Source organism: Lachnellula hyalina, assembly GCF_007821495.1.
Source record: "Lachnellula hyalina strain CBS 185.66 chromosome Unknown contig00001, whole genome shotgun sequence".
Lineage (NCBI taxonomy): Eukaryota > Fungi > Ascomycota > Leotiomycetes > Helotiales > Lachnaceae > Lachnellula > Lachnellula hyalina.
In genome coordinates, this window is record NW_022157115.1 from 207,997 (window position 1) to 221,336 (window position 13,340).

A 13,340-nucleotide genomic window follows, 5' to 3' on the forward strand; every position below is an offset into this window, starting at 1 on the left:
ACCGGTGCCAATCCCCGGTGAGCCTGCTCAATATTCCTAATCCTTTTTTGAACCTCGGACATCTGCTTAGGACTGCACTTCTTTGACGTGAATTTCTCCTGCGGTCGAGCTACATCTGTACTCTCAACATTAGAGGGTTCTGAAGCCTCCCTCATGATCCCGGACCAAGTCGTCATTCGAGTAGCCTGGTCGTTCTTCGTTGCGGGTTCAGTCACCGTCGCGTTTGGGGTCTCTGACTCCGAGTCCGAGTCTCCTCCAAGAGGATGAGGGCCGATGAGGTCTATATACTCGTTCGCGAGTGCCTCCGTTGATTTTCCCTCGGGGTTATGTTCCCAGCTCTCGCCCTCTGGAAACTCATTCGACAGAATCCGATTTGAAGGCAAATATGTCCGTGCAAAGTTGTCTGAATCTGGTCTCTCTTCCACAGTAGGTTGAATGGCTTGATCTGACACCTTCGATCCTGGCCTGGCTTCAGGTAGAGTTGTTTTTGAGAAGCTACCGGACCCTGTTCTCTCCTCGACTGGCGAGTGATCTGATACATCCGATGCCTTTGACTTTGGCCTGTCCTTGCCGTGCTCCTTGCTGCTTTTCCGCACTGCGCCAACCACCCCCTTCCAAAAGCCTTTACTATGCTTCTTCGGCTCGCTAGTCGGTACCTCGGATTTTTCCATTGTCTAATAGGGAGAACAGCGGTGCGCGCTGATACTCTGATCATCCGATGCAATGAATAGTTCGTAATATCAAGGGTTGGCTTGGTCTTCAGGTGATTTTTTGGCGTGGTTCCGTAGCTGCTGTGAGTCCAGCTCATAGAAAGTATTGATGTTGGAGGGCATTTATGGCATTGCTTCGCAAAAGTCAATCCTAGAGATCTTATCGCTACCGGTGAATTGGTGTGAATGGTATTTCGCTCGATACTTGCCATTCACTTCAATTCAGTACAAGCGCCTGACTGTCTCGCGTTTCTAGATATCAAAATTATCCCAAGAACCGAGTAGAGAAGTCACCAGATGGTCATAACATTCGTATTCAACCCACCCTTTATGCCGCAGCCATTGTGGTTGAGCTCTCTAAACCTTTCCTAAACTTTCTTAGGTCGACATTGAATCCATAGTTGTATCTGAATACTGTACTAAAGAGCGGAACCAGGACGTTCACCGAGAAGAGGAACAACAGAGACCTCAGAGAGTGATGAATCTTCTCACCCTCGTAGGTTTTGCATATCTCCAAATATTTCTTAGGATCATCGGTTACTACGCCATCAACACCTTTCTTAATACTCCATTTCATCCATGGCTCCTCATTCACCGTCCACAAAAAAACTGAGCGGTTAGCCTTCCTTGCATCTCGTATCAGGGCATTTCCACGTGGTCCAACCATGACCATCAGCAACATGTTAAGACTAACTCGGGGGACTTTGAGGAATTGCCGCGCGTAAGATATGCTGGCTCCAATATGAACTATTGGATATTTAGGGAGGTGTTTTGAACAAAGCGGGAGGTATTTTGCCTACAACAATGTCAGATTTTGCAAACGTTTCGAATAGGGGAACAAAAACTTACTGCCCAACATCCTATCAATATACGCTCAGTCCATGGCCGTGATGGCTTTACTTCTTCCAGTGTAGCTGCGATGGCCTTAAAGAGCTTGCTGGCTTGGTCGTCGGTGTTCTGATGATCCACTTGCCTTCTCTTAAAGGGCGACGAAAGCTTCGGCCATGGTAGCTTGACATCCAACAATACCCAAATGTCTTCGAGCCCTGGCGAAACAAGGTACTCTAGGAGGTCCTTGAATCTAGGCATTGGTTCGTGTGGTTCCTCTAACGTACGCAGCGTCTTCAAATATTCCCAATCGCAGTCCACAATCTTCTCATCCGTTCCAAAGCAGCGTTTAAGGGTAGCATCCTGTCTGCCATTAGTGCAGTCCATGTGTACAACATGAAGTCTTTACGTGACAAAGAACCACCACGCCATCCTTCGACAAATGTAGATCCGTTTCAATGGCATGCGCCCCGACCTCTACTGCTCCCTTGAACGCGCCCATTGTATTCTCCGGATGCGCAGCTTTGTATCCTCGATGTGCAATTGCTTGGGGTCTCCCGCGGGGGGTTCTCTTCGCAGACGTGAACGCAGCTTAGATATTTGTCAGATATTTGCTAGAGAAAGACAAGATCCTAGAAACATACGCGATTCCATTTTCTCTTGCAATAAATGGTCTGATTCAGCCATTGTGAGGGTATTCGAATGGTGCACTGGGCTTCAGTGCCTCGAAAGACAACTTTAGAAGGTTGTGCTGTGTCGTGAAAGAGCTGAGGAGAAGCAATAATGAAAGGGGAGATGTATTAGAAGAAGTACGGGATTGTTGCTTTGTAGAGGAAGACAAAAGATTAATGTAAGACGTAGTGGGAGGTTGTTATAATGATCCATCCCACTCGGAGTTACTATAAAGATCTACAGTATTTCCGGTCCCGTCCAGCCCGTGTCGCACGACGGAGTTGAACTCATCCGAGCGACGTCTACAGTAAGTTGCATTGCAGCATGCAACACTTTTTACTGCTTACCACCCAAACTGCATGTTCCATAATGCTCGTACAACATATTCTTTTGCGTGGCTTGTAGAGATTCCCATTCTCGTGGTTATCAACGTTTTTTTGTTGGCAGTTTGATGTCCAAAGGAGACATATAGATCACGCCTACCCAAGCCACGGAGCTACTCAGCGAATAGACATCCTTTCTTCTACCTGCAACACGCATTTTCTCAATTCGCAGCTTCTTCCGCCATGTGTAAATGTTACACATTGGCTGTTCTAGCTCCCGTCGATCATACTCCAGGTGATCGAGGCCCAAGCTCTTTTGCTTCCAAGTAGGCTTTAAAAACGAAACAAAGTGATATGTCACTTCTTGCTCTTTGGCTCATCACAGAACTAGTTCGACCTATCGAAAAGACGTTCTTTCTAGGCTTCGGGGACAAATTGCCTTGGGGTATGTGAGTGATCAGGTTTCAACGAAAGGTGATACCCGCCAAGGAGTATGAGGCGTGTCACAGTACACAAGATCAATGGATTATTATTAGATCGTCAAACTCACTAGACAAACCCGTCAATTATCGTGTTCTCGATTTTGAGTATCTTTCTTCAACTCCTTACATCGCTTTCGAGAATTTTGCGACAACAGGGTGCAGATGTTATGCAGGTGCAGATTAATTTGCGGGTTATTGGACAAGTGTCACTAGAAAAAGACAATTACTGTCTCGTCTCCGTACTCTTGGGATTTCCGTGGGAGGAGACAATCATACTATCTTTATGCCGTTGCACAAGCTTGAAATTTTGGGCAGAATTTCCAAGTCTTCCTAAGTGCTTAATCGCCTTCTTGAGAAAGGATATCAAGTCATTCTATGTACAGACTACGAGATACACTCGACAAGAGAGGTGTAATGGATTCATGATTGATGCCCAAGATGTGCATAGTTGGACATATATCAAGGCCATCAAGGCCATCTAGGCAGTCGTCATCTCCATTCCTTGTCACTGTCAGCTCCCTCCTACAGTATTAGTCGTACATGATTTCCTCGTCATCACCAGCGCCGGTGTCCTTTCCAAAGCCGAAGCCCCAGGACGCGTTTAGATGGCTCTCTATTTAATGTCTTCTGAACATTTACCACCATCCGTGCTTCCTCCGAAGATATATCCCGCGCCACAGACGCCGAGGTCGTGGATGGAGGAAGGCCTTGCTTCGATAGCGTGTGGCTAAGCAAAATTAGCTAAGTAGGTACTGTAAGGTAGATCATAGATCATAGCTGCATGTTCTGGATAAAATAGTCAGCACGTCCTGGTAACAAAAAGACTTGGGGCTCAGATTATCGGATCCACATGCGGATCAAAGTTACGGGCTCTGCACTACGGCTTCTATTCGGCGGGCTGATAGCTCCATTGTTTAAACCTAAAGTCGATTCCGCCGATTGCAGGTAAGTTCTTATTAATATTCGTTATACAAATACAACAGCAAAGGTTTGAATTGATGCTTGAAAGGAATATCGTCCAGTTCAACAGTGCTGCTGGCACGACGTGTGAGATCCCTGAAAGAAAGAAACAGTGGTTGAATGTTGATGATGGTTCTGAAGAAGGTATAATTGAGGAGATATGTTCTACTTCAAGCTCAGTAAGAGCAAAGAAGGAAGTAATGGAAATAGTCTAATAGTAAACTTCGTTTTGAGTTACTGGTTCTAATGAAAGCCGAGCTCGGGCATTTAGACTACAACAGCGGGCAGAACCTCTTGTCCAGGACGTCTACTACTATTTCCTGATTGTTGCGTTTAGACTATCGTGTAAGAGTCTCTAGGAACATACAGCCTTCTAATATTTAGGATATCAACCTGATTTGATGTCACGGCATGGGTAGAGCAACTCAGGGAACAAAAGTGATATAACAATCTAATCCCCCAATCCCGTTCCCAAGACCCAGCCACAATGTTGAATGTAATGCTCAGACCTCCCAAATACACCGTAACACCTCGAATACGACCGGAACACGTGCCCTGTTCACTTCTCGAGAGCCTTATCTGCGAAGCCTCTCACATTAACCTCCTTTCCTCCCTCAGTGCTCGCCTTTCCTGGAAGGATAAGGCCATCTTTGCCAGTTCCTCCTCCCATACCATAAGCATCAGCGATTCTCTTCCCAACCGCTTCACCACTCCAATATGCGCCAGTCACCGTGCCCAACGCAACAAAGGGGGCAGTATGTTCACCAGCAAACCAAAGACTTTGGCTAGGAAGTCCTTCCCTCATGACCTCAATATCTTTGTCTCCCTCTTTCAGGCCGGTTCGAAAAGTGCTGTAGCTTCCATTACCTGCGAGCTCATCCAATACCCAGTTTGTTGCCAGACTCGACACCGGAATACAGTCTTTTGAGCCATCTTTGTAGTGTGGAAGTCTCGAGTAATAAGGTTTGAAAAATTGGACCAGATAGTCATGTTTCTCCGTCTCTGACGGAAGAGCTGCGAGATCTTTGGCTAGTTTGAGCGATTGGTCGCCGTAAAAGTAGAATAATAGCGTTGGGTGCGAGCACGACTTTGGGAGAGTGTTCATATCAACGGCTTCCTGATTCCATTTCTGAGGATTCGTATCCGAGGCGTAAACAGGTGACATCCAATGTATGAAGCCGCTGAACTGGTCCTCTGCTTTGTCTTTATCGCCCAGCCAAAAGGCTTGTGGGAAAGTTATATACACCTGATAATGGTTAGAACCGCGCAAAGGTATGTGGATTTAGAGGTCAAACCTTGTCCAAGTTGCCATAGCCTATGGAGTCGATAGCCTGAGAAAGCCTTTCAGACAAGGGTGGGTGAAAGGCCAGCTTGTTGACCTTGAGCCAGCCCAGTGGAGCTGTCACTACGACTTCATCAAACTCAAACTGCCCATTTTCGGCCGTGACAGTTACAAAGTCATTTTGCGTTTCAAATTTGCTAATCTTGGTCGACAGTTTGATTTCGGCCTTATCTAACGCTGGCTTCGCGATGAGAGCAAGGATTTTCTGGTACGTTCCAGCACAAAAGAGGTTCTCTGAAACAAATTAACTTGATAGCCACGTAGCGATAATCGATCGAGGACGTTCCAAGGATGCCTGAGAACTTGCAGAAACGGTCGAAACCGGAGGGAATACTCACCACCGTCGATACACTCTTCTAACCAAAAGTACTTCAAGCTCTGTCTCTGAACGGGGCTTCCAACAAACGCACCCCAGAGCTCTGCCATCTGAAGCAAAATCTTCCGCTGCTGCCCCGCATCATCTTGGCCTGTGAATACATCCCGTGACTTATTGATAAAAAAGTCATAAAGACTCTCTTCCGGGTCGATTTCCGCTGTATTCTTACCCGAATGCTTGAAGGCTTCTACTATGATGCCCCACATAGCTTCCATCAACGGATTCCCATTTTTCAAAGCCTTTCCAGTTTCGTCAAAAATGTTGGTTTGCTCTTCCCAAGTGTGCGTTGGGGTATTCGTTTCTTTTGCCAAATCCAATATGGGGTTATTGTCGGTGCCGTGAATCCAGTTTGGACCAACATCTATAAGTTGTCCGGAGGAGAGCGTTGTCTGATGCATTCGTCCGCCTATCCTATTTCTACCTTCCAGGATGGTGACGCTGAAACCATGTTGTAATAGAACATCAGCACACCGGAGACCAGATATTCCTGCTCCTACGATGCCGATTCTTGGAGGCTGGGAGTGGTTTGGTTTACGCAACTGGAAGATATTAGCTGGGTTTCCTTGTAGACACACGCTTACTTAACAGCATACTGTTCTCAAAGCTTTGTAGTGCATTTATTCGGTGACTTGAGACCAACTGATGATATATGATGACCAAAAACAAAGATCAGGTGCTCACCTTTTTTGAAAAATCCATGTCTAGCTGTTCTACCTGGGTGGTAGAAACCCTTCGGGAAGCTAGTCGACAGGTAGCTAGGTCTTGATATATTCGAGAAGAACCTCTGCGAGACTGTGTAGTGTAAGATATAGAATATGCATCCATCTCGTTCTTTGGTACTGTGGAGATATGGGGAGGGAGAAGAGGGGGTGAATGCTAGGGTTATTTTATAATAGCAATTTATGAGAAGAATATAATCGGTCTTTGCACAATCTTGAGACCCGAGGAATGGGAATAGGGACTGAATATGTAGGTAAGGATCAATGCTCTCGTAATCGCCCGCCTGATGCTTTGTCCCACGTGCTATTGCCGCAGTCGAACTAAATCTTGACCCCCGGAGGAAGGTGCAGCTCTTGAACGACCGAAGCTGGGAATCAGCTTCATATACGGGCGATACTGCCAAAGGCATATTAAGTCAGTGTGACCGAGAGCATTCCAAACAACCTTATCGTTGTCTTGGCTCAGGTACTGTACAATACATACAAAATGACCGAGTTTTGGTTACGAGCAGACAGGTCTCGTTCCACTTGGAACACGGTGACACGAAGGCTGTAAGGAGCAAAGCAGAAATCTACATACAATTTCAATAGTAATCGATAACTGGCCCCAAAGGCTCTGCATTGATTGATAGTCGTAGAAGTCAGAAGACACCACCATATACATCTAAGCGAGCACCAGATGCGTTAATACAGTAGAGTACTAGGTAGTACTTTTTCGGCCCGCTCCTCTCCGCTCCGCTTAGGGGTTCTCGGGGTTTAAATGCGATGCCGAAGAGTACAAGCTTCCTTGCAATGTCAACCAACCATTTACACACGAGTAAAAACGTTTTGAATGAAGCTCTGCATGCTCCACAATGCGCACCTCCCGGATCTCCAAAGAGACCGCCAAGATAGTTGAAGCAACATCTAACAAATCCCCTCAACCCCGACGAAGCAATCGATCTTCTCTCGCACGGTTCTCTTACAATGTCCCCGCCAACGACGACGATGATGATTCCGATGCCCGCCAAGATTCCCCAGACATCGAAGATGTTATCCCAGCGCGAAAACGAAAACGCGAGACAACACGACGAACCCCCATAAAAGCATCGCCCCGTGTTACCGTCAAGACTGAAATCGAAGACAGCATATCCCTCTCCCTCTCCCCTTCCAAAGGCCGCAAGACTCGAAAGCCAGCCCGCAAAGTAAAGAATGAGGACACCGGCGAAGTGGAAATCCACCCCCCGAATGACTGGGCAGAGGTCTACGCTGTAGTAAAAGAGATGCGGACATCAGGCGTCGCGCAGAATGCTGCTGTTGATACCATGGGCTGTGATAAGTTGGGGCTAGACAGTGTAGGGCCAAAAGTCAAGAGATATCATACGTTGACAGCCTTGATGCTGTCTTCACAGACCAAAGATACTACAAACGCCGTTGCCATGGAAAGATTACAGACAAAGTTACCGGCTTACAAGGCGGGTGCTCCTATTGGGTTGAATCTTGAGAATATCCTGGCCGTGGATCCAAAGCTCTTGAATGAGATGATTTGGATAGTGGGGTTTCACAACAACAAGACCAAATATATCAAGGCCGCGGCTGAGATTTTGAGGGATAAGTGGAATGGCGATATCCCGGACACGATTGAGGGTCTTATGTCATTGCCGGGTGTTGGCCCGAAGATGGCTTATTTGTGCATGAGCAGTGCTTGGGGGAGGACTGAGGGCATTGGTGTCGACGTTCATGTTCATCGCATTACGAATCTATGGGGCTGGAATAAGACGAAGGGGCCTGAGGATACGCGGTTAGCATTGCAATCATGGCTCCCGCGAGAGCTATGGCATGAGATAAATTGGTTGCTGGTCGGCTTGGGGCAGTCCATTTGTTTGCCTGTGGGGCGGAAGTGCGGCGATTGTGAGCTTGGCTTGAGGGGGCTGTGTAAGGCTGCTGAGAGAAGTAAAGTCAACATCGGGAGGAAGACCAGAGAAGAAAAGATTAAGCTGGACGAGGAGGGAAACATCTTGGAGAAGGTTGAAGTTTTCAAGGCTGAGGAAGTAATTGAAGACATCCCAGTAAACGCCGTAGGGGTTGAAGGTGTAGAGGGCACCACCCTGGCACCGGATGAAGGAGGCATCAAGGAGGGAGAGAGGGCCACGGCCGACTCATTCGACCAACTTCCCCTGACGTCAAGAAAGCGGAGCAAGAGGTGAGGATTTGGCACATGATGGTTGGTGTATAATCCTTGTAAATATCCCCAAAGATAAATCTTGCTACAACTGTAAAATCTTTTGGATTAGCAAGAGAGCCACCCTGAAAAGAACAAGATGGCTGACGAGAGTATTAAAAATTATAGACAGAACGTAAGGTACCCAGTCATCTACAACCTCACATCCTCTGTAGTTACTCCGTACAAGGGAAGGGGATGCTCCTGTCACGGAAAGACGCGAAGTCTCGCACCAGTGGAAAATTGAAACGCTAAAATGCGGGCATTCTGGGCCCCCGAAAAGATGAGGTAATATACGCCGTTTTAAATGACTCAATAATTGGATTCCCTTCTTGAAACATAAAGATTGAACTTGAGATTCTCATGGTTTAGATGTGTAAATTTTAAAGGTTGTCAGTTGGTGCACCATCCCTTTATGAACTCATGCTAATATTTGTTAGAAGCCCCAGACTTTACCATCACTTCATAGTACTTGAAGGGAATGTATCTGAAGATCTATCATTCTTTTGTGGAGTAGGATATATCACGGAGTATTCTTTACTAGGATCAAACGTCTCTATGCTGATGTCCTGGCTAAACCACCCATCTTCAAAACATGCCGGACTATCAAATGTACGTTACGATAATGCAAATGATTTCCCCTCCGCCTATATTCATGCAATCCAGAACCAGACTCTCTCGAATACGTTCCTTGGGGTCTGCGCAGGCCACTTTTCATCTGCTGCATCCAGTGCCGCCTTGCCAGTGGTGATATCTGCATCTGCTGGTTGGATGAAAGGAGATTTCTTGAAGATCTTCCAGAAACCATACAAACAGAAGAAAATCGGAATGCCGATGTAAGCAATGAGGAAGTCTATTATGCGTTAGTTTTCAGAACTAGTATCTGGGGTATGGGATAACTTACTGGTAACATTCCAATGCGAGTGGTGCTCTCCGACAAAGACGTCAAAGCCATTGAAAATTATGATTAGAGCAAAGAAGATCAAGGCCACCCAGGCAGTGTATGGCTGGAAACGACTCCTGAATACCAAGGTGTTGCGGTCAACGCCTTGAGCTTTAAGCGCCTTGTGGAACCGGATGTATGCGATACAAATCGAGCACCATGTAAAAAGAGAGGCGATCGTGGTCAGGTTCTGGAACCACGCGAAGACCTTTGAGGGCCCACCTGGTCTAACGGAGAGATATGTGAGGAGTGAAATCAAGCAAGTAATAGCCACACAGTAGACTGGTACACCTGCCTTGCTGCAGGTAAGAAGGAAGCGCGGTGCCTGTTTGTTCTGGGCGAGAGCAAAGAGGTAACGGGACCCAGTGTACAAGAAGGCATTAGCAGAGGATGATGCGGAACTCAAAATGACAGCGTTGATAATGGATGGGAGGATTGGGATACCAGCATTCTGGATACCGATGACCCATGGGGAACGAGCCGCGCCGGGAGCACCATTCTTTTGAGCATTCAACAGATGGTCGTCGTTCGAGGAAACGAGAACACCAATCGCGAGGGAACCAAGCACATAGAAGAAAAGGATACGCCAGAACACTCTGCGAACAGCCTTGGGAATATTCTTGCGGGGATTTTCAGCTTCACCAGCTGCGACAGCGACCACTTCGACACCGCTATACGAGAAGGCTGCATTGACGAGCACATTAAAGAAACCCAGGAATCGGCCAGTGGATCCAGTCGAATCATACTCCTTCATGGCGTGACCGTGCTTCCAGTACCGGAACCCAAGACGATCGTGCTTTGGTCCACCACCAAGGTCGACAATAAATGCCATGATCAATAGACCAACGATCGTAATGATCTTGAGACTGGCGAAGATGAACTCAGCCTCACCATAGATGGATACGGCAAAGATGTTGAGGCCAAGCACGATAATGATGATGATGGATATCCATGCAGCAACGCTGATATTCTCGGCCCCGTTCCAAAATTGGATAACGGTAGAGGCTGCTGAAATTTCGGCACAAAGAGTAATAGCAGAAGCATACCAGTTCTGTTTTGGTCCATCGAGTCAGCCTTAATATTTTGAATGTTTTGTGAACCTCGCTGTGCTAGATTGGAAATTCAACTCCTCAATTCTGTGTGATTGCAGAAGAAAAGGAGAATCCAACTTCACTTACGTTCCATCCGACAGCAAATCCAAGAGCATCATCAACGTAACGTGCACAGAATTGAGGGATGGCACCCGGCAGTGGGAGCCAAGTAGCCATTTCACCGAGACACTGCATCATGCCGTAAATGGCAATACCAGTGAAGGTGTATCCCAGAAGGATGGAGAGAGGGCCCGAGGTTGTCAAAGCACCCCCGATTCCTAGGAACAGCCCCGTACCGATTGTTCCACCAAGGGCAATAAACTGTATGTGTCTCGATTTGAGGCTATATCATTACATTATAAGTGCTTGTTCTCAAATGTCTGGTCCCTGACATGGGCAACATACCCTCGATGTACGTAGCCGAATTCCTCTGCGGTGTCGGAGTTGCCATACACCTCTCCAGCTTCCATCATAGGATCAGACTTGTTCACCTCGCCCGTAGCAGGATCAACGTAGGCAGCACGACCATTGTAAGATGGCGATTCATCAACGTTGTAGTTTTCTTTCTCCATGGCTGCGATGCGATGTGATGCGATGGGCGATCAATGAACGACGGTTGGTGTTGGAAGAGAGATGGAGGGGGAATCAGCAGAGGGAGCTGCGAGGGTGACAAGTTATATTTATATTTGGAAAGTGCCAACTAGCACCTCTCGACCGACGTGACACACAGTTACTCCGGATAGTTACACAGTCCATCAGTTTTCGGATTTAGGATTGTCGTAGGGATTACTGTGTATAGATAAACATGGCTCACCTCCATCTCGACCTCCACAGCTTTCAGTCCTCTAATTGCGTCTCGCCGCTCTGGGAAGCCGCGAATCATATCAGTTCGGTGAGCCTCGGTCGTCAGGACCCATTCCAGAGGCATTTCAGCTGTTTTCTAGACCTATAGATCTCCTGCTGACCCTTGGTACATTGGCTATACAATACAGTACAGTACTATAGCAAGGCCGTTGAACTCCTCATTCGTTATTCGACTCGTCGAGCTTTGCCCGCCAGATGCTGCCGAACGGACAACCACCTTGAAACAAATGTCACCTAGCAATCGGCCCTAAAATAGAGTTATCTACGTTAACAGCTGAAATAATCACCACAATCTTTGCTCGCAGCAAGCCACAGTGCTGATTCCCATATCTAGACTGTAAAACACGGTTCGTGCTCCGAAAATCACCCCTTCATATTTATAAACTTACAATAATAGCCTCGAACACCACGCCAGTTTATACAATCTTTCGCCTGCAAGTCGCCACATACATACTAAATTTAACCCGGCTTGCATGGCAAGTGGGGAAATAATACCGTTGTCCTGGGATTTGAGAGGTGTTCAACACATGCGTGGTTACACGCATGAGTGGGCGTCCTGCAGACCTTCGGGTCAAACCCAACAATGGTTGCCCGCGGCACTACCGTACTAGTACCAAGGCCGATAATCAAACAATGTTCGAGGGGGGGGTGGTCGTCACAGTAGGGCTCTGAACTCTTGAACTGATTGTCTGTAACTTGGTCTTCTCGGCGAGCCGGCTCATGACCAAATTATACAGCAAGGGATACTTCGCCACCCGCGCCAACCTCCTTTGCCTACAAAACTCACAGTTCAATCGGCACCGCTAAAGCTTTGGACCAATTGGCTTCCATTAGCGCTGGCTTCGTGTGGAGAAGTCGATGGCTTACCAAACGACATCAAAATCATTGATAAAGCAACGATCTTGATTGAGCTTGATTTGAGCTTAGTATTACTTCAAATCGAAGGAATGAGCTTCTACGCTGTAATTAAGCCAACAATGATCCTTCAAACATCAGAAAAGACAGCCTTAGTTGTGTCAGCTCTCAAAGGAAGTACATAAAGCTCCTTACGTTAGAAATTTCGTCCGGCGGCTCTTGGGTTACGGTACCTTTTCCAGCTATTGATTATATGTGACCTACCGGTAGTCGGTGAAGCAACGTTCCTAAACAGGCAGTCTTCTAGAACGCCAAGTGGCAATTCCTATGGCCCTCTTGCAGTAAATGTGATCTATGCAATATTCCGCCAACAAGGCTGTAGAGCAGGGTTAGGCAAGATGCGTCATTTCAGAAACCTCACAGCATTCAAATCACAGTTCCACATCTTCATTCCATAGTGCAGCCAAACCGAATCTCCAAGCGTAGTCCAATTGGAGTCGCAATCAATGGCTGCATCGTATAGCATAATAGCTTTGTATGCATCTGAAGCGGCTAGTTCAGGATATCCCAAGCTTAACAGCGACTCGGTTCTATATCTCCACAATGTCGGATTGCAAGGCAGGTCTACCAGCTTGCTTACGCGCATCTGTAATTGGAGCAAAAGGTCACGCTCGAATTTCTACTTGACAATGAGCCGATGAGCCGTGGGTGTTCCATGAAATGAACGGTAAAAAGCCTGCCTGCTTAGACGGCTTTTTACAACTGAGGTCAATTCCAGGGTGGACTGAAGGTTTCCAGGACGCAAAAGACCACGTTTCCCCCATGGGATGGCGTGACTGCGTATTGTGCAGTCGAAAACAGATGATCTGTATTAGTGGAAAGGTTTTGGGAGGATGGGTTATATTGATCATTGAAAATCCAGCGAGCTACAATCGGATTGTAGGTCCCGCGTTTCTATTGACGCGACTTAACCCG

At 47.0% G+C, this 13,340-nt stretch overlaps 4 protein-coding genes across 4 annotated transcripts; 1 reads left to right on the forward strand and 3 right to left on the reverse strand.

Moving 5' to 3' along the window:
- Nucleotides 1-1,038: 1,038 nt before the first annotated feature.
- LHYA1_G000063 (Phosphatidylglycerol phospholipase C) lies at nucleotides 1,039-2,225 on the reverse strand (the record flags this gene model as incomplete). The annotated part of the gene is made up of 4 exons (XM_031145057.1): nucleotides 1,039-1,506; nucleotides 1,560-1,901; nucleotides 1,948-2,129; nucleotides 2,183-2,225. 4 exons carry the CDS (start codon nucleotides 2,223-2,225, stop codon nucleotides 1,039-1,041), a joined length of 1,035 nt encoding a protein of 344 aa, XP_031009978.1.
- Nucleotides 2,226-4,534: 2,309 nt separating this feature from the next.
- On the reverse strand, nucleotides 4,535-6,518 carry PAO4 (putative polyamine oxidase; the record flags this gene model as incomplete). The annotated part of the gene is made up of 4 exons (XM_031145058.1): nucleotides 4,535-5,221; nucleotides 5,271-5,551; nucleotides 5,656-6,232; nucleotides 6,375-6,518. 4 exons carry the CDS (start codon nucleotides 6,516-6,518, stop codon nucleotides 4,535-4,537), a joined length of 1,689 nt encoding a protein of 562 aa, XP_031009975.1.
- A 748-nt stretch (nucleotides 6,519-7,266) lies between these two features.
- Nucleotides 7,267-8,598, forward strand: nth1 (Endonuclease III-like protein; the record flags this gene model as incomplete). Its single annotated transcript, XM_031145059.1, has 1 exon — nucleotides 7,267-8,598. One exon carries the CDS (start codon nucleotides 7,267-7,269, stop codon nucleotides 8,596-8,598), a length of 1,332 nt encoding a protein of 443 aa, XP_031009976.1.
- A 667-nt stretch (nucleotides 8,599-9,265) lies between these two features.
- Nucleotides 9,266-11,218, reverse strand: put4_0 (putative proline-specific permease; the record flags this gene model as incomplete). The annotated part of the gene is made up of 4 exons (XM_031145060.1): nucleotides 9,266-9,465; nucleotides 9,517-10,606; nucleotides 10,734-10,989; nucleotides 11,052-11,218. 4 exons carry the CDS (start codon nucleotides 11,216-11,218, stop codon nucleotides 9,266-9,268), a joined length of 1,713 nt encoding a protein of 570 aa, XP_031009973.1.
- Between the last annotated feature and the right edge of the window lie 2,122 nt (nucleotides 11,219-13,340).